The sequence below is a fragment of the Apteryx mantelli genome, chromosome 13, assembly GCF_036417845.1.
Source record: "Apteryx mantelli isolate bAptMan1 chromosome 13, bAptMan1.hap1, whole genome shotgun sequence".
NCBI lineage: Eukaryota > Metazoa > Chordata > Aves > Apterygiformes > Apterygidae > Apteryx > Apteryx mantelli.
This window is the reverse complement of record NC_089990.1, coordinates 26776139-26800477: the sequence shown is the minus strand read 5'-3', so window position 1 is coordinate 26800477 and position 24339 is coordinate 26776139. Positions and strand designations below refer to the sequence as shown.

The following is a 24339-nucleotide window of genomic DNA, read 5'->3' as shown; positions in this document are numbered from 1 at the left end:
ACCTGCACACCACTAACACTCCCCCTCCTTTCCAACCACATGACTACTTGTTGACTACATGCACAGTATTTTCCAGCTCTGCAGGTTTCACCTACTGGAAGTAGAATAATCCTTCTTTCCTGTCTGCAATTCAAATTCCACCTTGAAAGTGCAGGTGTCTAGAAATAGCATATACAGTACATGTCATACCCAGCAGCACCACTGTCGGCACATTTCACCACTGCATTTACTTCAGCCCTTTTCAGACTTTAAAAGCTCCTGTTTTTTGAAGTCAGAGAAACTTTTCTCCCCTCTGCCCCCTTTCATATATCACTTTTTGATACATCAACATAATCTTTCTAAGGTACTTGAGGACTGCCCTTGAACATCATGGGCCACACCATTGCAACAATGAGGTGCAAACCTGTAGGGCTGACTCACCTTTACTGGGAGATCCAGGCAAAAAGACTACAGGGAAGAAAAGGTGCTTAGCCCCTCCTGCTAATATCCCACTGAAGCAAAGGTCAGAGCTAGGCAGTATATTCACAGCCCAGGAGGCTGCAGCTGGACAAGTATGACCGACCAACGAACAGCTTTCATATAAGCAAGCATTTACAAACGAAGATCTCAAACCACTTTGTAATTAACTATTACATACATGGGGGAGTATCAAAAAGACATAAGGAAAGGCAATCTAGAAGTGCTCAGTATTCAGAAAATTGGATGTGAAGCCCAGACATACCAGCTTCAGTTATTGCATTCGACAGCCACACTCAGGGTAAGGGGCTCCAGTGCCCTCAGAACAATCATGCTCTTAATATTATCCACTCAAAGCATACTTTTCACCTTTTTTGTCAAAGTTTTGGGAGGCAAACATGTCTGTTTATGGAGCAAATAAAGCTCCACTAGCATTCTTCTCATTCACTGCAGAAACCCTGAATCTGAGCTCCTCTACAGGCAATTCTCACCTTCATGCCAAAGGTGAAGATTGTGATGAAGACTTTCATTATAAGGGCCAAAGCCAGCTGCCACATGGCTGTGTAAACTCCTTGGCCAGCAGCTCGATCTGGCAGGTCATCCCCTTTGGTGCTGTTGAAATCATTCACATACTCGCAGAGCTTGGAAGAGTCCAAAATCCCACAGTCATTGAATAGCTCAGAAATCAGCTCGCTGGTGCTCATTCTGGTGTATTCATTGGGGAAGGCCAGAATAGCTGTGATTGCAGTCACTACAAACACCTCCAGCACTGGATATTTGCCAAGTTTGGTTGTCTTGCGTCGCCTGCACCAGGCAATGTTACTGCGAATGAAGAAAGCTCCCCAAAGCCCACCAAATATTCCCAAAAGGATGAATGGTATAAGCTCCAGAAGATGCCATGGCATGTGAAACTCCACATAAAAGAGAACCAGGCGGCTGTTCCCAAAAGGGTTGATGGAGCGCAGAGTAAACGCAGCTACCAGAGCAGCAAAGAAAGAGCGCCACAGCGTCTTAAGAGGAAAATAATAACTGACCTATAAAGGAAGGAAAAAGCAGATTCAGTCACTTCATCACTTGTCACTACATTGATTGCTGCCCAGTAACAAAACCACCACTGCACAAAGTATAAACAACTGAGACTGATGCTTACTGGCTATACACCCTCCTCTTTAGGCAGGTACCCAGGCTTGATTTTGAGCTCCATTCTTCATAGTTACAACGATCAGGATGGGCCTTGAGCTGTATACTTTCAATGCAACAAATGTCTTCTATGATCCCTGAAGTGCAGGTGTCTTAATCGCATAATACAAGGTGTTACAGATTAGCTATGAGCTGCATCCAGAGAACTCTGTCTGGCATGTTCTGCAAGGTGCAGGAGTGCCAAACAGCAGTGCTTGCCATAGCAGCTACTACAAGCTGAGCAAACTATTGCTCAGTTGAGCAAAACTGTCCTATTCCTTCTCCTCTCAGTTAATCCTGAAATAAGCAGCAGTGACCTGTTTCATGTCTGGGGCAAAACAATGGAATTAGAAGTTTCTTTGGAAGAAAAGGGGCTTAATAGGCTAGATAAAAGCTTATTTTGAGGTATACTGGGGACAGAGCGGTAAGGGAGACAGGAGACATGTGGAAAACATAACAGGCTATGAGTGTGAGTAGTCAGTGCTGAGTAGCATAGGCAGACTTGGGGGACAACAGATTTATTGCCAAGCTACAGATTGACATCCTCTGAAATAAGTATTCATGAGACTTAACCGAAGCCCCAGTAAGCTTTTAGGTTGCTTAGCAGACCCCTGTAAATCCATCAAGCAGCATTTAACTGGCTCTCCCTTCTATAACCAAGCTGTTATAAGCAGGCTGTATTTTTAAACCAGCAGAATCAGTTCTTGCAATAAAACAGCTTGCCAAGAGCTAATACAAAATGCTGTTACCTCTTCCAAGCTAAAGAGCACTCCTCCAATCGGTGCACCAAAAGCTACAGACACACCAGCAGCTGCAGCTGCTGATAAAACCTAAGAGAGAAACTGAAGTCAGTCAAAAGTTTTAGGGCTTCCCCCCAGCCTTCCCCTTTTTTGTTGATCTCCTTTACTTAAATATGTACAACTTTTATCTCCAGTGGGTGCAGAGTAAGCTAGTGCAATCTGTTTTAAAGACAGCAGGGGAAAAGACAGTGAGCTAAATCTCTTGGGAAAAGCACTGCAATCCACAAGCAGCTACAAAAATATTAGTGTTTAAACAGCCCCTCCTCCCCCTCAATTAGTAGAGCTGACATAGCTTGCAATTATCTTTGTTTCATCTCATCTCAGGCCATGCTTTCACCTTAGATAAAGCTTCATTAAAGCAGAAGAATGGCAATTTCGTCTCCTAGCACACACTGACTATTGCCATGTTTGTTTGTCTCACATTCATATCATTTCTTAGAATGTGGTGACAATGTGTAAGTAGAGACCCTGTGAAGCCCACCAAAACCCTGCTTGCCCACAAGGTGGATTCTGTCATTCCTGGTTTGCCAGAAGATAACTTGGCCAATGTGATACATGGCATCTCACAGTATTTGTTCTGCAGTGACTTGTTCAGGAAAAAAGCCTTAAAACGTTCTGAGGGAACACTTATGAGCTTCATGTGAGATGTTAGCTTTGTTCTTACACCGTGTCCATCACGATTGCAGTGTGTCCTCATAAGCAAAGTTCTTCAGTCTGTTCATATGGCCAGGTCCAAGTCCCTCAGACACTCCTGAGAGTTTATGGAAATATATGGCAAACACTAACAAGCCTTGTACAACTGGGCAAGTTAGCACCAATGAACGCTTCCATTACAAGTCAGGTAACTACCTATGCCAGGGGAATGATGTGGCGTCACCTTCTACTGAGACAGCTTTTACTTCAACTAAGCATTGTGCTGAGGCATATTGAGAACATGCCAAACAAGGAACAATTTACATTCAGGGCAAAACACCAAACCCATCAGTCTCCCGTCTCACTATCTCAACAGTCTGATAACAGTCTCAATAGTCTAATGGCATCACAGTCTCATTTTACCTCTCTGCGCTTTGCTTCATTCTTCCTGTATTTGGTGAAGAGATGACATAAGATGTTCCCACAGCAACAGGCAACGTGCACCAGGGGGCCCTCTTTTCCCAGGCTCAGGCCAGAGGACACCGCCAACACTAAGGTGATGGTTTTGATGATCAGCGTCCACTTGCCCAGGTAGCCTCTAATGATGAAACCACTTAAGATAGTTTTGATCTGGAAGTCAAACACACAAAGTTCTACAGGCTTTCATTCAAGCCCTGATCAGGGCTCTTTTTTTATTATGTGCTCCCAACACCTGCCTTCAACTTTCCCCCACTGTTGGAAAGGGGCTCTGAAAGCTATCAAAAGCAACATACAGTTGGCTCTATATTCAAAGGCTGAAACAACTATTTGAGCCCTTCCTTTGGGGTTACTATCCCTACTGAAAGATAATCTGACACCAGCTTTTGTAGCTCTTACACAAATTGTGCGCTTTTCTTGTACCTCCTGCAGTAAATGCTAGTATATACTACTTTTTTAAAGGGATTACGTGGAGACTTAAGATACTAGATATGTTTCTGTGATAAGGTTTGAAATAAAGCATAAATTAAACCACTGCATATCTCGAGTGCAAGAAAGTGTTATTCCACAGCAGACACAAGTAATCTTTGGATGGTGGATCCCTACCCCAAGTTAAAGAAACACTTTTGCTCAATCTCACTCACCTCTGGGATTCCTGAGCCACAGGCATAAGGAGCAAACCCCTTTACAAGTAACACAGCAAGAAGGGAGAATAACAAGGCCCAGATAACATACATGAAGTAGTTGAGAATATATGCAAACGCCCCCTGAAATGCAGAGAAAGTGCCCCAATTTAGATAGTTTCAACGAAGATCACATCAAACTTGTGTACTGAAGGAAGTGCAATCAACACAAATAGCAGGTAATCTCATCATCAGTCAAAAATGAAAGGAACCACAAGCAGTTGTGGCTTCAAGGACAAGTTAGGCTTGTTGGGTTGGGGGTACGAACTAATCATATTTCCAGACAGCATTACATAAAATGGTAAACAAAGTATACCAATATTGTCCCAGTCAAGCAGGCTTTCCATCGGCTAGAGTTGCCAGAAACACAAGACTTAAGCTAGTTCAGAATTGCTCTAAAAGTGTTCAGGGGCAAAATATCCTCCAAGCAGTATGTCTCAAACATATGAGCAAACCAATACTTTTTATGGGTATCAAGCTGTTGCCTCCCCCCTGAGGACAACACAGAAGAAACTTGTTTGAGCTTATTTACGCCCTTGGAAGACCTCAGCAACGGATACCAAACCACTGACACACCTAGAATTTGCACTTCTGGCATATATATACAGATCACTACTAACAGACAATGCATGGTAGGGGAAACAGTACATTCAGCAGCAAAACCAGTTGTAAGTATACATCACCTCCCCATGGCCAATCATAAGCTGTGACCAGCTCTTCCACTCTGGACACTTGTCTCTGTCTGTAAACGTTATGTTAGATTTCCAACAGCAGTGCTCATGGTTAAACCAGAAGCCTGCCAGACACACTCCTTCTTTCAGATCTGTCATCCAGTGAGCAGAGATGTCTATCAGACCAGCTAAGGAACCTATTAGAGGGGGAAAAAAAGATTAAAAATTAATAACCATCTCATGCAGACATATATCCAAATGTTACAGTTTGCTCTAAACATTTTTGATTCACCTACCAACAAATAGAGCAGTAGTGCTATTTTTGCGTACAATTTACTTTTCTCCTTTAGAGAAATAAAGGGAAGGCTTATGCAAGTACATATTGAAAAAAGTTAGAAAACTAAGCATGCCTAATAATATTTCAAAGGTTGACCCTCACAAATTGCATTAAAACCCACCCTAAGTCACTAGAAATTAATTCTTCTCAATTACACTGAAAGGCCACTTATTAAATATAACATGGCAAGTAGTCTGAGAAGCAGAAAGGGATTTACCACATTTCAGGGGAATACAGACAAAACACATTACTGTCTCCAGCACAAAAACACTAATCCAAGAGTTAAACTAACAGCACTGAGACTGTGACAGGAATAACATTGAATTTTGAGAAACATTTCCAACCCCAATTAAAAAAAAACAAAAAAAACACCATCACACACACGGGAAAGAGTCACAACTGCGCCAAGTGAAACAAATCAGAGTAAGAAAAGTTCAGATTTTAAAAGAAGGAACTTCAAGCAAATTCATGTTTTTGTGTTAAGAACTCCCACAACCCCCACAGAAAAATGCTGTGATCAACTGCACTCTCTACTAAAATGCAAAATCAACACAGGAGTTCAGGAGTGGCACCTTCTGAGCTGTATGAGCAAGAGCTAGTACAGACTCCAGAGGCAATGCTAAACATTTAGCAAATCTTTTGGTTAATGAAAAACTGGCTAGCAGCTTTTCTATGTAAATATTAACAGAAGACTTAATTTTATGCCTCCTGATGAATGTTTAGCTGCTTTCTATCAAGAATATCTACAGTTGACTGATTGACTTCTGTTGCACTGGGTCCAAAGTTTGCTTCTGAAGTTATTTAAAAGGTCTCAGCCAGTCAGCCTCTGGATGAAGCTTCCAAGAGGCAAGGGAAATTCCAAGGCTTCCCAAGACCTTTTATTCCTAAGTTAAAAAAAAATTCTTGTTAACAGTGCTTGGCATCAGCCTTTCCAGTGCCAATGAAGAGCATTCAGCAAGGATCATTGACAGCATGACACCTCCCTCTGACCCCGCCTTTCATCAGCTGCATCCTGCTGGATTTCATTTCAGAGCTCTGTAACCAACAGCAGACCCAAAACTGTACCCAGGACAGCTTTCTGCTTGACTTTTGTATTTAGGTATTTACACAAAGATGGCCTCAAAACATTTAAAAATAATCTTCCTCAAATGGCAAAGCAGTACCAGAGCCACAAAATATCAGTGGAGCCCCTCATGCAGCCCTGGGACAAAATCTCCTGTTCTGATGATATAGGTTTGTGCTAGGAATCAGTCCTGATGCTGCAATACAGAGCTAGTACTTAGTTTTAAATTGAGATTTGCTCTTACCTGCTAACAACCCTATGAGAAGCATCAACAACCAGCCAGAAAAAGCATCACTCACACTGTGTATCAGGGCCCATGTTGACTCTTTACTTCTACTGGTAATCTAGAAGAAGAAAAAACAAACAAACAAAACCCCACCACCACAGCCATTGCTTTTACAGCCGTTATCGTAAGTGGAGCTCTGATTAGACATGTACAAGGGTAGATCAAGAATACTTCCACTTTTCCTAGCCAGAAAATTAATAATTACTACTAATAATACTTGATGCCACGAGCAAATGCGAACATTCAAGAGACTCTCAGAGCACTCTGGCCCCAGCAAGTTATCAGTGCCATCTGCTTGGGTGTTGATACCACAGCAATTGTGAAAGCAGGTTGACATGAAGCATTTCAGTCTCCAGCTACTCCCCCAATAGCTGTGATGCACACCAGACATTGCTTTGACCAGAAGAGATTCTGCCAAGCACCACATGTCCTACAGTGGCCTCCTCAGCTGGACCTGAAAGGGTCAGCAGATGCAATATCATCGTGACTGCAAGATGAACTGCTGGGCCTAGAACCACTTTGCACTGACTGCACTCCAAGCCAGGACTCCGAATTGCTGGGGACGTCTCCAGATGGAGATGTTCTTCAGAGTCTCTGGCCCGTGTTTGCCTGTCTGATATGAACGTTTGAAGCCTGTCAGTCTCACTGCTCTTGACAACCACACAAAAGGACGAAAGAACGGCTATTGTATGCCTTAATTACCCAGGCTGCCTCTCACAATGGAAACGTTCCAGTACATGCTTATTATTCCCAAATAAAAAGGCACATTGACAAAAACCAGCAAATACTCACTAAACTAGGAATAAATAAGACAAGGCAAGAATCCTTTCTGCTTGAATTATTTTAATCAGCTTTTTCCTCTAGATTTCATCTTTCAACAGGCACACTGTTCATGTCTGTAACTGCTACTAAATCAGGGCATTTTGGGGATGGGGGGGGAAATGGGGTAAAACCATCTCTTTTTTTTTTTAACTGAATCAAAACCTGCACGTCTTGGGGGGGGGGGGGCAAGAAATCTTTGGGATTTGTTCCCATCATCCACAGAGCAGAACAACTTGTTGGGGAGGAGGTATGGGCCACAGGGGCCCTTGGTTAGGTCTGCACTCGCTCAGTTTGGGCATTATACTGTATTGCCAAACACTGGGCAGGGAAAATTAATGTACAGATACCGTTTAAGCCAAGTTGTTCTAGGCTCCAAAAAAATTTTTAGAGAATATTTTGGCAAGCAAACAGACCAGTTTGACTCTGTCACCGCCCTACAAGAGTTCTGCCAGCAAGTGTTTCTCATGAATCAGGAGCATGCTGGGGACACGAGTACTTTATTTAAAGCATCTCTTGCATTCTAAGTAGATTCCTTTAATTGCACTGAGTGGGGAAGTCCTGGGAATGAAGCCTGAAAGGATTGCACTTCAGTTTTCTCAAACACGCAGCACAGGTTCCAGGAGGGTTAGCATCATTCACAAGTGAAATTGTGTGATGGAAAAAATACCCCTGCTTCTTTATCAATAAGCACCGTGTGTAACAAATGCTTATATTCTTCTTTATAGTCCACATAAAAAGGATGCATCTTCCAAAAGTAGGACCGAAGGTTTTGCTATGCTTCAGAATCTAGTAAAAGTTTAACATGGCATAAGGAAAGGAATGATTAAGGCACCTAAGATGTACATCAGAAGTCCACTAAAGCCTTTTTAATTAAACCTTGGGCATAGAAAAGTTGATAAATTGTGATGCGTTACATTTTGCATTCTTTTTCCGCAAACTAAGGATTTTATGTAGAAGCTCTCAATTCCCATGCTGGGAGCAACCCCTCCATACTAGATATTTCTCCCATACATGCCTCCAAAGTGATCAGAACTAGTAAATTAACTATTCTGCCTTCTGTGCCAAAGAGTAGTAAGAAATGTTACCTCTCTGTGCCTGTCCCGGTCCCTGGACTTCTCTCGCACCCAATCTATAGTGTTAAAATCTTCGTAGGTTCCCACACCAGGAAGAGGTTCCTCCAGGAAATCCATCATTTTGCTTGTGCCGTTCATCCCTCCTCCATTATATGAGGAAAACCCTGGAGGAGGGGGAAATTAAGCGTTTCTTAGTTTTCTCCCTTTTTAGGGGAAAAAACAAAACTTCTAAAAAGTCACCAAAATGCTGACTTAGGGGGAACAATACAGATTTAAGCAAAAGTAAACAGCTATTGAAGGGTTCCTTGAGCTAAATATAGCAAGCAAGCCTTCCAGGGATTAACTGCACAATGCATCTATGCCCTTCCCCCAGCTCTAGCAGCTCATATAGAGATGGGCTGACTCCTAGAAACATCTGTTCAGGAACCAAAGTAAGCTCACACTAACATCTAGATTTAACTTTTCCATAAACCCAGAACATATCATGGCTGTTTTTTGCCACTTGAGGAAAGAAGAAAGAAGAGGAAAAAGAGAAACTGAATATTCAAAACCTCTAGCAGAATTGAAGCAAGTCCCAGGTGATCTAGTCAAAGATTAAAGTAACAAAACAAATGTGAGAAATGGAAGCAGTAAGACAGTGGAAAGCAAAGGCATCTAAAGACCTCCTGCCATTACTCAGAGAGAGTTGGGAGCACTCCAAAAGCAGAGATGGAGATGATGCCAAAGCAGGCCTTGAGGTGTGCCTTACCTCATTAACTGAAGGGCTTACAGTCTTCATTAAGTTGAAAATAAACTAGGCTACTGCCAAATCACTCCACCTTCTCTCTAATCTGCTCCTGCCCATGGGAGATGGTGTTCAGGTTTTAAAGGTGGGGGTTCCCAAAATTTTGTTCACAGGACAGTCCCTTCACAGCTAGGAGAGCAGACCAGGGGAGAGCGGGACAGGTAAGGCAAGGGTCTACAAAAAAACTACTGATCTACAGTGTGACAAGGCTTGACCAAGTCCATCTGAAGGTGATACTTAAAGGCTTTGCATGGCACAAGCCATGCTTTACAACAGTTTCTTAAATGTCATTTCCCCCCAATTCCACCATCCTCTGCAAAGAAAATAAATCAATTAATACTGGACCCCATAATAAAAAATGGGTTAAATCCAGGTAGTTAAATTGTCTCAGCTCAGCAAATTCCCAGATGAGCTAATGCTGGGCATCTACTTCCTTACAGTTCTGTTATTTGCTCTGTGCTTCCTTCTCGCACCCGAGTGCAAGGGTTCACCTACAATGCCATGGATGCATTGACCAACACCTCTTGACCACCCTTTGTTATATCTGCCTGCCCCAAGCCTTTCAAGTGTCTCAAGGGAGGAGTTCTCCCAAGCACAGCAGCTAGAAACAGAGTTTCGGGAAGGTGAACAGCAACACCTTCACCACCGCTATCATCGGTGCTGGCTAAGAGGCTTTCCCGGCAAACGCAGAAGGAATTTTTTTCAAATAGCAGAGACAGGCTCTCAGCAATGCCGATCCCCTGATTAAATAGCAGGTAAGAAAGAATGCCAGAGAAGTCAGCTGAACGATTAACTTTATCTCGGTGCAAGGCTTCGACTGACATCAGAGCTTTGTTATGCTAAAAGCTGTAATGATACACTAGCAGATGCGCCTGAAAGAGCCTGCAATCTAAACAAGTCAGGGCTAGGAAGGAGCAGGGCAAAGGAGATGACAGAGGAGGAAGGAGGCGAATTGCCCAAGATTAGAGGGGTGAGCAGCAGAGGGGAGGTGAACCCCTGCGCAGCACTCTCCTCGTCACTGAACCACAGGGGCAATGCTGCCGAACAGAAATTAGCAGAACAAAGCTTGCCCTTACAGTTTCCAGTGTAGAAGCCTAGGACCTGAGTGGTTTTTAACTACACTGGAAAAAACACATTGAAATCTCTTCCACCTGGAAAATATTCATGAATCTATTCCTGCTTTCATTTGCTCTGAAAAGAAAATATTAACAGTACCTTTGATCTGAAAAGAACCTTTAAAAAAGCCATTAATGTAACACTTCTTATTCCCTGCTCCTTTAAAAACATGTTTCTTAAAGCTCCTTTCAAGCAGTTTGAAGAAGGTGTTGAAACACATTGGGGAAAAACAAAACAAAGGTCTTTTAAACCTTATCCAAAGAAATCAAGCAGTTTTCTTGACAGATTAATTGACATGGAACAAGTTCTTCTGTGCAATTCAACCCAAACTTCATTCCTTTACTTATGCAAGCACTGAGGCCTCTACTCCAAGTCTATATCGACAGAATCCTTCAGTAATTACTCCATATATTTTTCTTTCAAAGCTACCAGATGCTGAAAGGACAAAAATTGCCTGGGTTACTACAAGAAACTTTCTGTTAACTTTCAGTAGAGATGGCAGGTATCCTGCAGTTTATTATCCAGTATGCAAAAGTGTTCTTAGAAGATACAAACTCCACCACTTTATCCACTCAATACTAGTTTTGAAATTACTTTAAGAAGCCTTTCATGCTACTTTCATTCCCAAACTCTCTCTCTACAACCCTAACAACTGGAGACCTCTTAAGTGTAACCTGCTATGTTGCTATTTGTTTTCACATTTTTAAAAACTAAAACCATGCTAATGGAAAATCCTTATCACAAAAATATACCATCTAGGAAGGGTTGCTCAGAACTGCCACTTGACAATTCCATCATTTGTAGGACTTTAGCTCTTCTGAATAGGAGGCTTCATGCATGTTGACACAGTTATGACCCAAACCAAGCTCAAGTGAAGAATACCATTTCTCATCTGAGTTGGGAACCCCTGCCTTAAATAATCACAAATCACTCACTTGGCAATCCAGAGCACATCAATACTATTTAAACCCTATGTGCTCTGCAGAGCAAGCATCAGCTTACACAGTCCTAGTAATCCAGACATCGTGCACTATGCATGTTTTGCTCCACCAACACACTACTACAAAGAGCTTCCCAGAGTGTACACAGGGAGACGCATTTAGGGAAGCTGGCATTTCAGACTTGGGCAGAGTAAATCTGCACACAGCTCCATAAGTAACCTCAATCACTTAGAGCTGTCCAGAAGAAGGGGGGCGGGAGAAAGATGAAAACCAAAATCCTATCAAAAGTGAAAGCTGGAGAAGAGAAAGTATTAGAACATATTAGAACTCCTATATAAAAGGATAAAATAGGCTTTAGAACATTTAGCATTTTGTTTAGTGTATTTAGGTTGTAGATACCACCACAGCAAAGCTGTCTTTGGCCTGGGAGGAAAGAAGGAAGAAATTCAGTCAGCTCTCTACCCCATCATCCAAAAGGAAAAAAGGAAGACAGACCTCTGATGTCTTCCCAAACTCATTTTCCACAGATTTGCAGAGCAGCCTCTAAAAGGAGAGGAGGCCTCAGGGAAACAAGATGAGTCACACAGCATACCTGACAAGTACCACAAAATAACCTTAACTTCAGCACACACGGCCCAGATGCACCTGCAACTCCTCCCACAGACCCGCTTACCTGCATAAACCCGTACTGATGAGTGCTTCACTGCAGCCTCTCCAGGAAACAACCCTTCCTCCCAAAGCAGTCATTTGATACAGGTTACAAGATCATGCCAGTCAAATACAGCTCAAACAAGTCAATACCTACAGTTCAGAGCTGCAGATCTTGACTGCAAGGCAATAGCAGAAGTAAAGGCTTTGGCTGGAGCAGAACAACTCTCTATCTGAACAAGGTAAGTTGGGCTTTGAACTTCCACGGTGTCCCCAGCTCTGCCACAGTACGTGGATTGAACACACCCTCCCCCCCCCCGGATAGGATAACACAGAGCGCCCATCTGGGCCATTCTGCAGAACACCAGACATTCTCACTGTCTTTACCAGCTTGCTCGCCTCTGCTCAATTCCCATTTCAGGGTCACCTCTCACATTACACTGGACTTAACATCCTTGCTAAGACGGCAGTTGCTTATCTGGAAAAGCTGAGATAAAAAAATAAAAATAAAAGAGAGGGGATTTGACTTTATTGACTGTTTTTAAACAGCATTAAGGGAAGTCAGCATCCATCCAGACATTTGTTTTTGCTCTCTACCCCAAATAAAGGAATCACCAGTGCAACATCACTGTTATTAGTTGAATCTGAAGCTGTTCCAAGATGACTATATTGGGGATACCTTTGAGGCTTCAGGAGGTGTGGGCAACGGGTTTTCACTAGGCCCAGTGATGCAGAAAACAACACTGACTTTACCTGGGAAAGAGATGAGATGACTTACTATCTCTTGAAAACTAACCTTTTTCAAAACAAAGAACTCTTTGACTGAGCTGCTTGTTGTTTCTAAAGGAATGACCAACGCTCCTAGAAGTGTGACAGTAATTCACATCTCCATGCTGGAGACGGCTCATTTTCACTGTCTGTTCAATTTTATTTTGGGATACCTATCGTGGTCTTTCCCAGAGATAAGGCCAACTAAAGAAAAAAAAAAAAAACAAAAAACCCACAAACTATCAATAAAGTGTTGTTAAGCCTAGCTAACAGAGGCTATTTTGAGAAGCATTTACTGCAAAAAGATGAGATCAGAGTCATTCCTTGTTCACTCTTCCGAAATAATCACGCAGGCCAGCAGATTTCAGCTGTCTTGGGAACCCACTCCCAGCTCAGAGCTACCACAGAGCAATGTGGACAAGACCCCAACGGCACAAAGCCTAGGAACACAAGCGGGGCTGCAGGTAGTCACATCGCAGGTCTGTCCTATTGTACAGTGCATTAAGCCCCACAGAAATTGGCCTATATAATTCCATCAATACCACAGCCAGCAGCTGTACAGGGAATCTCTGCTAAGAGGCCAGATACAGAAAGGACAGTCTGACTTGGTCTGCACTCTCAGAAATAGCTTGCCAGGTATTTCATGCCAGCCACAGTTTGAAGATTGATCCTGTTTTACATATACTGATTCCATTCAGCCCAGACTATCATCTTTAATAAGGCTATTTTTCTATATTACAAAATCAGAACCCAAGAGTCTTCAGCAATGCATGACCTTTTCACAGTCATATAAGTGGACAGTCCAGTAGACACAAGATAACAAGGGGGTCCTTATATTTTAAGAGTAATACTGAACTATAAAATGGCTGACAGACACAAATATTTACCAAGATCATATTTCCTCCTTCACCTTGTTGCAAATCAAGAATCCTAGGATAACCAGATAGGAATAAAAAGAAAATGAGCTCAGTAATGATTTGTCAAGACATGATCAAGATGATCCTATAGGCTTCCCCAATTTCTAATGTATGCATTTAGTGCCAGTACTTGATGCCTAGAGATGGCAAGTTAAACGCAACCCTGTTAGAGATTACAGCTCATTTTTTAAGACAGATTTGTTAGCATTTTGATCACCTTTCCTCTCCCAAAATGGATTAATGCTCCATTTTAAAGATTCTTCCTTGGCTTAAAAAAAAAAAAAAAGAAAAAAAAAAAAGAGTCAGTGGTTGTTAAAGGTATAGGCATCTGTCATTTGCAGAAGAGAAAGGCTCCAGGGCTTTATTAACTGGCCCCCCAGCACAGCAAGATGACAGTACCACCACCTGGGAGAGGTCTCCCTCTGTGCTGCCCCTTGCTACAGCAAATCGAAAAGAAGAAAGAATTTTGCAGACAAAAGGAAGAAAGGCTCTGAACAAGCCTTTTATCCAACATCATTAGCCAACAGAAATCCAGTACCCCACTCTGGCTGTTCACCCTTTGCAACCACCCTCTTATCTGAGTGGAGAAACCAGAGCGGAGAAATCAGAGCAGCTTCAGAGCCACAACCAGCAGCTTCTTGCTGCCTCACAGCCTCTGCAATGTGCATCTACAGACAGACATGTTCCCCTTTCATTCATACCAGCTTTCTCTGTGGAAGTAGTCTCCTTACCCTCACTTAGACGTTCCTTTCCCTGCAGAAGCGCCTTGGCGAGCCCATCTCACAGCTATGCAGCCCAAGGGAAAATAGCTGCTATTTCTTCAACAGCAGCACTTGCTGCATCTTTCTTCCTTTGCATTCGGCTGAAGACAAACCCACAGCAGCGCTGGGCTCTCCCTGCACTCTGAGCATGTCGTCACCAACAACAGTCACATGAGCCAACCCTTACACCTCCCTGGAAGGGGCAGGATTTGAGCAGTACAGGGAAAGGTTCATGCTGCAGGAGCCTTCTTCCTTAACACAGGCAGGCAAAAAGGGACAGAGGAAGCAGGTTACATCCAGGGATTGTGACTCCTGACATACAGAAAGAGAGGCCTCACCCCAAAGCTGCAAGAAGAGCTTTATAGCATTCAGGACATTGTCTGGCAGAATACATTCCCCTGGTCTAAAATCTGCCCGTTTGCTGTGCTACACAGATTCAGCATTGCAGACAGGTGAAGTTAACTGCTCAAAGGCTCCAAAACAGAGAATGACTTGCTGCTAATGTTACTTGCTCTCAGAAGTGCTAAGAGCCAAATGGGTTAAAGTTGTGCATTCAGGACTTCCAAACCCCCTTCACCCCAATAGTCCAATTTTCAAAGATCTGACAAAACCCTGCTGATTAACATCCTCACCCACAATCTATTTGTGGAGGGATGCCCTACTTCACAGGCCCTGACAGCTAAACATGAAAGCTCTTTACAGAGCTTTCTGCATATCAGGAGAGCAGAGGCTGTGATGTTCCTGGCATGCTAACCTAGAACATACCTTGTTTTCCCAGACCCGAATGTTTTCAAAGCTTCTGGACCAAATCTAACTTCACTGCAGGAAAATGGGTGCATTTATCGATGGTGTTTTCCTGAGATGATGGGTCAGTCACAGATGTACTGAAAAAAACTTTATATTCCCACTTAGCTGCCATTTTGCTTGCTAAAAGAGGCTGGTGGCAGTGCTCTTTGCTTGCTGTCTTTGAATAGGCAGATATTGAATTTATCTTTTGTCCTCTCTTTATAAGCAATACTTCAATGTGCCCCTCTGCAGGGCCTCATTAGCCCTCTTTATCTTGCCATTCAACGCACAAAGGAGCTAAAAGGGGCTGGCAATTAAGCTTTTCTGGCTCCAATTTGCTAGTGATAGCTTGTCATTTAAACCTTGCCTTATGAATCTGAAACACTACACCCTTGCAAATGTTGACTTTGGTCTTGTGCTATATTATGCTTTTTTTTGTGTGTGTGTGTGTGTGGGGGGGAGTCAAGGAGGAAGGCAGTTGAAGAAAAATGCCAAGGTGACAAAACCATTGCCATTTGAAGCGACATCAAAGGCAACATCAAGACTTGGGGCTCTGAATCTAGCAAATCCAGCTGCAGAGGGCCAACAATATCACCTCTCTGCTAGATGTTTTCCCTACCTTTCTATTCAAGGTTATAGTTCCTGTAAGCAGAGCTGGTAGACTGGAATGTGTGTTCGGTGTGCCTGGCTGCTCCTCTCCTTACAGACCTACACGTTAGCTTAATCACCAGTGAAAAGTGCATGCTGGGACACTAGCACGATCTGGATGTGTTCTGGGCAAGTTTTGTGCCACTGAAACAGCTTTGGGAGAGGAGGATTTCTGAAAACAGGTTGGCTCCATCTGACACTTGCTCCCTCAGACACAGACCTTCAAACAGCAACGATAGCTTGGCAGCAGCATGAAGACTCCTAGAAACTGTGGTAATAACCTAGCTCTGATCATCTTTAGAGACTCCAATGTACAAACAACAGCAAGGTTGTACAAATGCCCTGTTATTTATTTGGTTGCTGAAAGAGGACCATGCTCTGCTCAGGCATACTGCTAGGTGAAGCACTGGTTTGAGAACATTCACAGCTCTAGGTCTTTGGTGGGGATCAAAGTAAAAGAAGGATTCAAAGATACATAATCTCTCCCAGCTCTCTTCTGAGCTACTGACACCTTCCCCTTCTCTCACAGATCCTTTCTCAACTCAGACTCTTCCCAAAGTGCTGTTATATTTTTAAGGAAATGATGCCCCTGCCATTGTTCTCAGTGGCTGGCCCTTTAGCATTTCTAAAGCACTAGTCAATTAGTCGAACTTGTCAGAGAAGCAGCAGTCTCAAAAAATAAAGTTTAGTAAAATCCTCTGTACAACAGCTTATGTAGAGATCCCCAGGCTAGCACACCAAGGAAAGGCTTTTAACCATTCCAACCAGCAACAGCCAGCCGGCCTAACACAATATTGCAACTGGCTACACCACCTGCCTTCATTTTCCCAATCAAACAATAACACAGAGAGCAAGAGTGTCTGGAGAGCACAGATGAGGACCAGGTCAGTGGATACAAAACACAAATCTATATGAAGCTAAGCTTCACTAATCCTGCTGCTCTTCAGACACGTTTCTTGCTCTTGCAATTCTCAATTCTTGCTCTTAGAGCTCAAAGAAAAAAAAAAACTTCCTAAATCCATTGACTGACTGCATATTTGGGCATCTATGAATCCTGCAACAAAATCTCCTTCAGAGTCTTAAAGAAACTAAGCTCTCAGGGGATAACAGGGAAAATTCTCCAACAGACTAGGAACTCACTAAAAACACAGGATGCTAAAGGCAGAAACTCATTGTTTTTTCCCCAAATAGGAAGAGGGCACTAGGGTAATTTCATGATTTCTGCTCATACCGAGCTATTCGACATATAAGTAGTCTGGGAAAGTGGTGCCAAAGCTTGCTGTTAGAAGCTTGTGCTGGGTAACCAGTAACTCTTCAACTGCCTTTGAAGGATTTCATACCACCTGGACTACGTAAGAGCAGAAAAGACTCAACACCAAAAAATAAAGCCAGGCATACAGAAAATAAAGATAACTGTAAACAGTGACATGCTCTAAGCCAGCATGTCTGACTTAAAGGTCTGAGTGTCTGTGGATAATTCTCTGCAAATAACTGCTCAATACTCAAGAACAGTCAACACAAATAGTTTTTTCTTGATCCCTACAATTAAGAAGCAGAAAACATTTTCCTGCTGTACAAATGCACCTTGAGTACCACTTGTAGTTCTGGTCACCTTTACTGAGGTGCAGAGAGTAGGTGTTGCTGATAAGATCGAACAGCTTCCGGAGTGCACAATTGTAGCCTGGAAGACACCGTGCTGCCCCCTTCAATCCTTCGGCCAAGATTAAAACCTGCACTTTCCCCTAGATTCCTATGAATGCCTAAGGAGGTAAGACTAATGGAGAAAATGAATGGAGGAAAGAAGTCTGTGGCTTCCAATATGTTAGTGCCACCTGCCAGTTTAGCACAGCTGCTGAGGTGCTAACAACAAAGCCAAATCACAGCTAAGATACACTTGCCACATGGCATGAGAAACACTATCACTGCAGAATCAACAACATAAGGAAAAAAAAAAAAGAAGTCAAGTTTGATTCTCAAGCACAACTTTACAGTGTGTAAAAGCAAGGAAAGTTTTGTCTGCTTCCTTTTATTGCTCAAATGCTGAAGTCCAAAACAGAAAAGATAAGAGTGATGGAAACTGCTACTTATACCAAGTTGCTTTGCAAAATTACAAATAGCACAGTATCAGACATGAAAAGTAACTGCTGCCTATTTTAAAACATCTTAACTGAAACGAGCCAGAAGCACTCAGGCTACAGTCTTTAAGATGTAGGTGCATTCATGCAAATACCAGTTTGGAACAAAGTCTCATATTCAGCATAGCTCCCAGGTGAAGATATTTCTCAGTACAAGCATTCTGTGCTCTAGGCAGCATGCAAGGCTGACCATTTCCATCTGGGACCTAACCCAGGGAGAAAATCCTGTCGCTCATTAGCCAAGGCTCTTAAGGCAAGTATGAAAGAGCACAAGCTGTGAAATTCAATCCCAATTTATAAATCTATCAAGAAACATGTGATACTTCTCCCTCAAGCCACTTGACAGGATCTACAAGCTCCAGGTGCTTTCATTTCGAGGGTGACTGAGCACTGGAACAGGTTCCCCAGAGAGGTTGTGGAGTCTCCACCCTTGGAGATATTCAAAAGCTGTCTGGACACAACCCTGGGCAACATGGCTCTAGGTGACCTTCTCCAGAGGTCCCTTCCGACCTTAACCATTCTGTGAACTTGAGCTGCCACAACTAATTTGCACAAGAGGAGTTTCTAAGACACTGAGTTTTGGAAAAGAAGGTAAAAGGCAGTTTGCTTGTGGCTTCAGATTAGCACTGTCAAAAAAAATCCATTCAAAAACACAGCCAGCAAGCAGCATGTCAGAAGCACTGGCTCTAAGCAGAAGTTCACAGGAGTCTCCACCACAAGCGAATTTCAATTATTAAGCTCCACAAAAGTACATGCCACCATTGCATCTGTAGAGGACAGATTATACACCTGGAGCCCAAATACTTGTCATCACTCTGAAACAAACATTTCCCGATTTCAGTAGGAGAAGTTGGTAACGTGAACTGAAACAAATACTTAGGCAGGCAACTGTTTCCCCTCTTAAATTTCCTCTTTTCCTTCTATGTCAAAAAGCCCCCACAATTTAAGCTTACTGTTAACAGAGAGAACCTCTTTTACCTGTAAGACCTCAGATCATTCTAGAAGGAAGAAAAAAATCTGAAGTTGTGCTTATTTGCTTCTCTCAGTGATCAAGTTTACTGAAGTCAAAAGGAACAGACAAATAACTTAAGCTATTCAGTAGCTAGGCTGGCAATCTCTTGAAATGCCACTACCACCTTTATTCCAAGCCACACCTTTCGGTGGGCAGATAGCTCCAAAGACAGCTATGCTATAGTGACATCTGTTTCACTGAAAGGGATTTCACATCACTAACCCTTCTGCCCCCTTCCCTCCCCCCCCCCTCAAGTGGCCACAGGCCTTCAAATGCACTGAACAGAGATGGGAAAATCTTGTTTAAATAAGGAGGGAAGCAATCAAGCACTTTCAGGCAAGCAGCAAAACATTCCCATAAACTCAGATCAAGTAATCTGCCACTGCTTCTAAACTCTGTGTAATAAGAATTTCCTTACAAAAAGTTAAAGAAAGGATTTAGCTCCTTCTCTCTAAATATTACACACAATTACATCCTGCAGATAAGGAGATTCCAACACTGACTGACTAATCCTTTAAAATATGTGAAAAAGATATTTTTCTGTAAGACAGTGAAGTCGGTTCTTCCTTTTCAGATGCAGCTACCTCTAAAGTATCCATAAGCCTACCTCTCTACCCTTTCCTCTCTACAAATAAGATGCTCTAATGTCTAAAGTGTATCAACTAAGCAAATTAGCTGAAGAAGTTTATCAGTAGCTGAAGGTCAGCACAGACTCATTCCTATTTCACATTAATGATATCACTGCTAAATTACAATATATGACAGGATGTCTGGTCAAGAGGGAAGACACCCTTAGGAAAGCTAAGCAAGAAATCAGTCTTCCAAAGTACTAAACGCGCAAACATTGCTAGTTTCGCCACAGTCAGCTGTATAGATCCACATTATTAAAAAACATACTCAAAGTCACACAAAATTGGCTTTTAAGATCTTAAGAGCATAAACAAAGCACCTATCATCAGGGAAGTCTCTGGACAACGTGGAAAGAAGTATGTTTGAGAATATTAAGGAGAATTTAAAAAGATATTCTTAAACTTGTATTAACTAGTTAACCTCAAAGCACTAAAGACAAACAGCAACACCACCTTTTGCAGGTGTGGCCCCTAAATAGACAATTCTCATGGCTTTGCATCTACTCAAATTTTGCATAAAAGCCAGTTTCTTTAGGTGGGGGGGGGAACAGAAATGGTCAGCAGAAACTTTTCGGAGCAAGGAAGAATTCTACAAGATCCAGAACTAACTGCATAGATGTTAAGCTATCTTCATTTATGTTCTTTATTATGAACTATACCCATTAGGAAAATAAAGCTGGTTTATCAGGTATAACTAATAAAGATTTCAGACAGCTGAAATCTAAATGGCTATGGAAACAGCAGCACTAAAGAGCAGGTACGAGAACACACATTTACAATTCCATCAACAACATGCATAATGTGACAACTTTTATGTATATAATTCTGCACATAACTAGTAATTAACAGCTCTCTAGAAGAAAATTCAGTCGCAAGTTATTATTTCAAGCCATATGTGAGGGATTTGAAGTTGACTCCCAGGCGTGCGTTTCCAAAAGTCATTTCTATCACTGGGCCAGGTTAAAATGAGTATTGCACATAATATTTGTAACATACTAACCTGCAAGTACTAACTACTGTTCTTCACTTTAGATGGTTTCAAAATTAACGCAGGAAGTGGCACACCCAAGGCATAAATCTTTAGATGCGTTCACTTTACAGATGGCTAGAAATTTATAACCACAAACTGGTGCTTATCACTTAGAGTTAATGCATCCACTTTAAAAGCATGAAGAGTCTTCCTGCACTTCAGCATGATCGAAGTGGTGAGAGGGAATAAGTTGAGTAGAGAACAACTGCATGCTCCTTCCAGTAGCTGCAAAAGAAGAGCTGGTAGTTTCAGCTAGTGACGGGTGACAAGCATTTGAGGAAGACCCTTTTCATTTGCACTCGAGGCAGATCATATAGTCAAGAAGCAAAACAGAAGGATTTGTTGTTACTTTTTGCCCTAGAGTAAATGGGGTGGGAGAAGAAGATAAAGGGAAGGTTTATGGAGAGTCACGGAGACTTGCGGTCTGCTGACCAAAATTAAATATTTTTACTTTTAAACTAACTTGTTATAATTCACAGAGGAGGAGACCAGTGCCAAAGCTCAGCAAAACAATTCAGATTCATCTCTCGCAACTAATTTCACAAATTCAGACTCAGATAGGAGTAAGTATCAACAGGACCTTTTTTGACAGGCAAGTGGGGTGGCAGGGGCAGCCATGTGTTTCAGGCTGTATGCAAGCTTAGGATCAAACCCCTTCAACTTTTTTACATTTTCAAGATTCTCTCCACATCATTAAGGCCTGGGACAACCTGGGACAGTTGTAGAAAAGGAAGAAGGGAAAGGGAGGCAGGAGTCTGCTCGTATGACACAAACCAAGCAATCAGAGTACTGCCATCTTAGCCTTTCAGGCTTATGATAAAGATATTTCCCACATCACCTGGCCAGCTGTTCCCTACACCAGCTATTTTTAAAACTTCTAGAAAGGACTGTCCAGAAGCCTTGAAAACAAAGTGGCAAGAGAAGATGTGCTACATTTAAACACAGATGGCTAGAAGAGGAGTTTTCCTCTTTAACAGGTTATCAGATGCACACAGTCTGAGATCAGGCAGCTTAGCTGCTGGAGATAATCAAGTAGTGCCTCCCACTATGTTGAAGTCATTAGCATGCTTGCTATAATTGCCATTTATTTTAAGGAGACTTTCTACATTTTGCCGAACACACACCTCCCACCTGCCACTGTTAAAAAGCAATGCCGTAGGCCAAATAAGGCAGGAGAGCAAGCACTTGCCTGCTCTGCATAAGCCTATTCCTGGACATCATGTAGTACAAAATACTTTGAACTGTTCATACTGGTGCTGAGAAATGTTAGTCTTTCACCCTACGCAGAGGCCAACAGAGAGATCCGTAAAGAAAGTATTAACATAAAATGCTACTGAAAGCTGTTATGAAGAAGAACAGAAAATGGAGACACACGAGTATTACCTCCCATCTCTCGGTCAAGTGGAGGGTCATCATCTGCCATGGAGAAGTCCAGAGATGCTCCTGTTATTTCTACCATATCTTCATCACTAGTACTGCTTTGGTAACTTCCTCGCCGATAACCTTTCTGATTCATGGCTAGGGTATCCAAACCTGGAGCAAAAGGAAATATTTTAGAGCACAAGCATGAAGACTCATCTTTTTAAACTGACTGGACTGATACCTACTTGATATTTTGTCCTGGCAAAGCAGGAGACAGTACTGCCCCACCTATCTGAAGGGGAAATGCAGCAATGCCACCCGAAGTTTCAGCAAGAACAGGCACCTGCTCAGGACAAAATTGGATGTTCATGATTCCAAGACGAGTTCTTGCAATGCATTTCATATTGCCACATGCCAGAAAAACATCAAGTCACAATATGGTATTTAAACTTGCTTGGAAAGACATACAAACATACCAGTATTAGGACACCCATGTTCTTAAAAAGAGAACAGATGTAAGAGTTTTTATATGCCCATGCCAAGCCTCACAGACAGAAACACTTCCACAAAAAGGGATTCAACACACGCATCCTTTAGTAAGTTGACTGCCCTCTGGAAAAGGGGTCCTCAGCCTTTGGCCTGCAGATGTGAACTATTCAGGCCACCACCTTTCCCAGGAGCGGCTCAGAAGCAGTCAGGGGCTTTCCAGTTTGCATGTGCATGGTAGCGAAGTGCATAGCAAACACTGTGCAGTGAGCGTGATACTTCCTGGAACCACATGTGCATCCCAGGTAGCCTGTGCAAGCACAGTAAATCTCTTAACTTTGAAGGGGGCCAGCACACTTGTGACGGATCCAGCACACAGGGCTAGAAAGGGCTCTCAACATGCAGCCTTCTCCCACAGCTAGACTCTGTGGCCTGCATAAGCTACAAAGGTTCATGTCTCCTAAAGCAGTGCAGCCCAGAAGCATACGACCCAGGTTTTGCAGGATTTGAGCTCCTGACCTTTCAGCTAGCAGGATTATAAACCTCCTGCTGTGACACCCAGTTGGATTCAAAATAGTAGTACTTGAAATAGGCCTAAAATGGATTTTGAATCAAAGTGAGTCACCTGCCACACATGAGACAAGTTTAATCAAGGCAATAAGACTGACACACAGCAAGCAAAAAAACTCCCAAACAGACAACCAACATTTCAGATGACCATAGCTTACATTCACTGTGCCATGTCACTTGCCACTACCGTCAGAGTCTCCATTCCTCCAAATCAAAGCTCCAACTGAGACATCAATGTCATCATTTTGAAAACTGTGATACAAAGTTCGATGTCCGATTATAATATAAAAGGTAACCCTAATGTCCGCAAATATGTTCTTGAACACAGAAGTGGCCCAAACATCTCACATAATGTTTTCCTCCATAGAAAAACAAATATATTGCTAAGTTCTTGGACTAAATAGCCTCTCAAGGTATTTTCCTTCCTTTTCTTTCTCTGTGCTCTCAATAGGTTTGCAAAAAGCTTTCCTGACTATTTTACCTCCTACAACAGGTTCATATTTACCATTAGACTGTCATGAAAAAATCCATAACAGAGGAGTGAAGCGCACAGACCCAAAATGGTGATGTTACACTCTCCAGACCTGCTGAGCTCACCTGACTCCACAGACCCATCCGTCTCTTGCTACAATGTAGGCAAACTATAAAAAGACCTTCAGTGAATCATGATTCTTAACTACCTGAACCTGAAGCTTCAAAATGCAGTCTGCTCATGAAAGCTTGCTACTAAACATTATTAATAATCTTAATTAAGTGCCCTTAATCTGCTGCCACCTCAAGGAGCTTCCTGTGCTGGACCAAGATATAAAACCTGCCTCTCCTCCTCTTCTCTGGAATGACAGGGAAACTAAGACAGCACAAGATCCAAACACATAATAATAACCCAAATCAGAAAGATTTGGGTCGCAACCTCAAACCTAGCTCTTGCAACCTGAAAATGGGATTCTTTTCAGCTTAATGAGATGATGGGCCATTTTCTTTCCTCTCTTGCAAACATACATATTTTCCAAGAGAATTCTAGAGGAACCAGATATGCAGTTCAGCCTTATTTCAGGAAGGGGAGGAGAAGGGGGGGGGGGGAAGAGACAGCATTTGCAAACAGTATGAATTATGGTCTGCAGAAAGCACTTCCTATTACAAAAAAACCTACACCACGCAACAAAGTGACACACTGAGTTCTTTACTGAGAATTACTCTTTGGAACACAGTGTTGCTTAACTTTTAAATCTTGTTTACTCATTAAAGTCCTGCAGAATAGCAAGGCGA

At 42.5% G+C, this 24339-nt stretch overlaps 1 protein-coding gene across 10 annotated transcripts in view; it reads right to left on the bottom strand.

The window, feature by feature from the left end:
- LOC106484114 (H(+)/Cl(-) exchange transporter 5) overlaps positions 1-24339 on the bottom strand; it is a 53647-nt gene that overhangs the window by 8020 nt on the left and 21288 nt on the right. For 6 of the 10 annotated variants that reach the window (XM_067304509.1, XM_067304508.1, XM_067304511.1 and 3 more), the window contains 8 exons: positions 22039-22188; positions 8493-8644; positions 6544-6643; positions 4912-5096; positions 4190-4312; positions 3492-3698; positions 2385-2465; positions 948-1490 (listed from right to left, as the gene is read on the bottom strand). In XM_067304509.1, the coding sequence (XP_067160610.1) occupies positions 948-1490; positions 2385-2465; positions 3492-3698; positions 4190-4312; positions 4912-5096; positions 6544-6643; positions 8493-8644; positions 22039-22188 (1541 nt within the window). Of the gene's footprint in view, positions 1-947; positions 1491-2384; positions 2466-3491; positions 3699-4189; positions 4313-4911; positions 5097-6543; positions 6644-8492; positions 8645-14385; positions 14502-20625; positions 20789-22038; positions 22189-22262; positions 22336-24339 lie in introns of those variants that run through there. The other 4 variants (XM_067304510.1, XM_067304513.1, XM_067304514.1 and 1 more) reach the window with 4 other exon arrangements.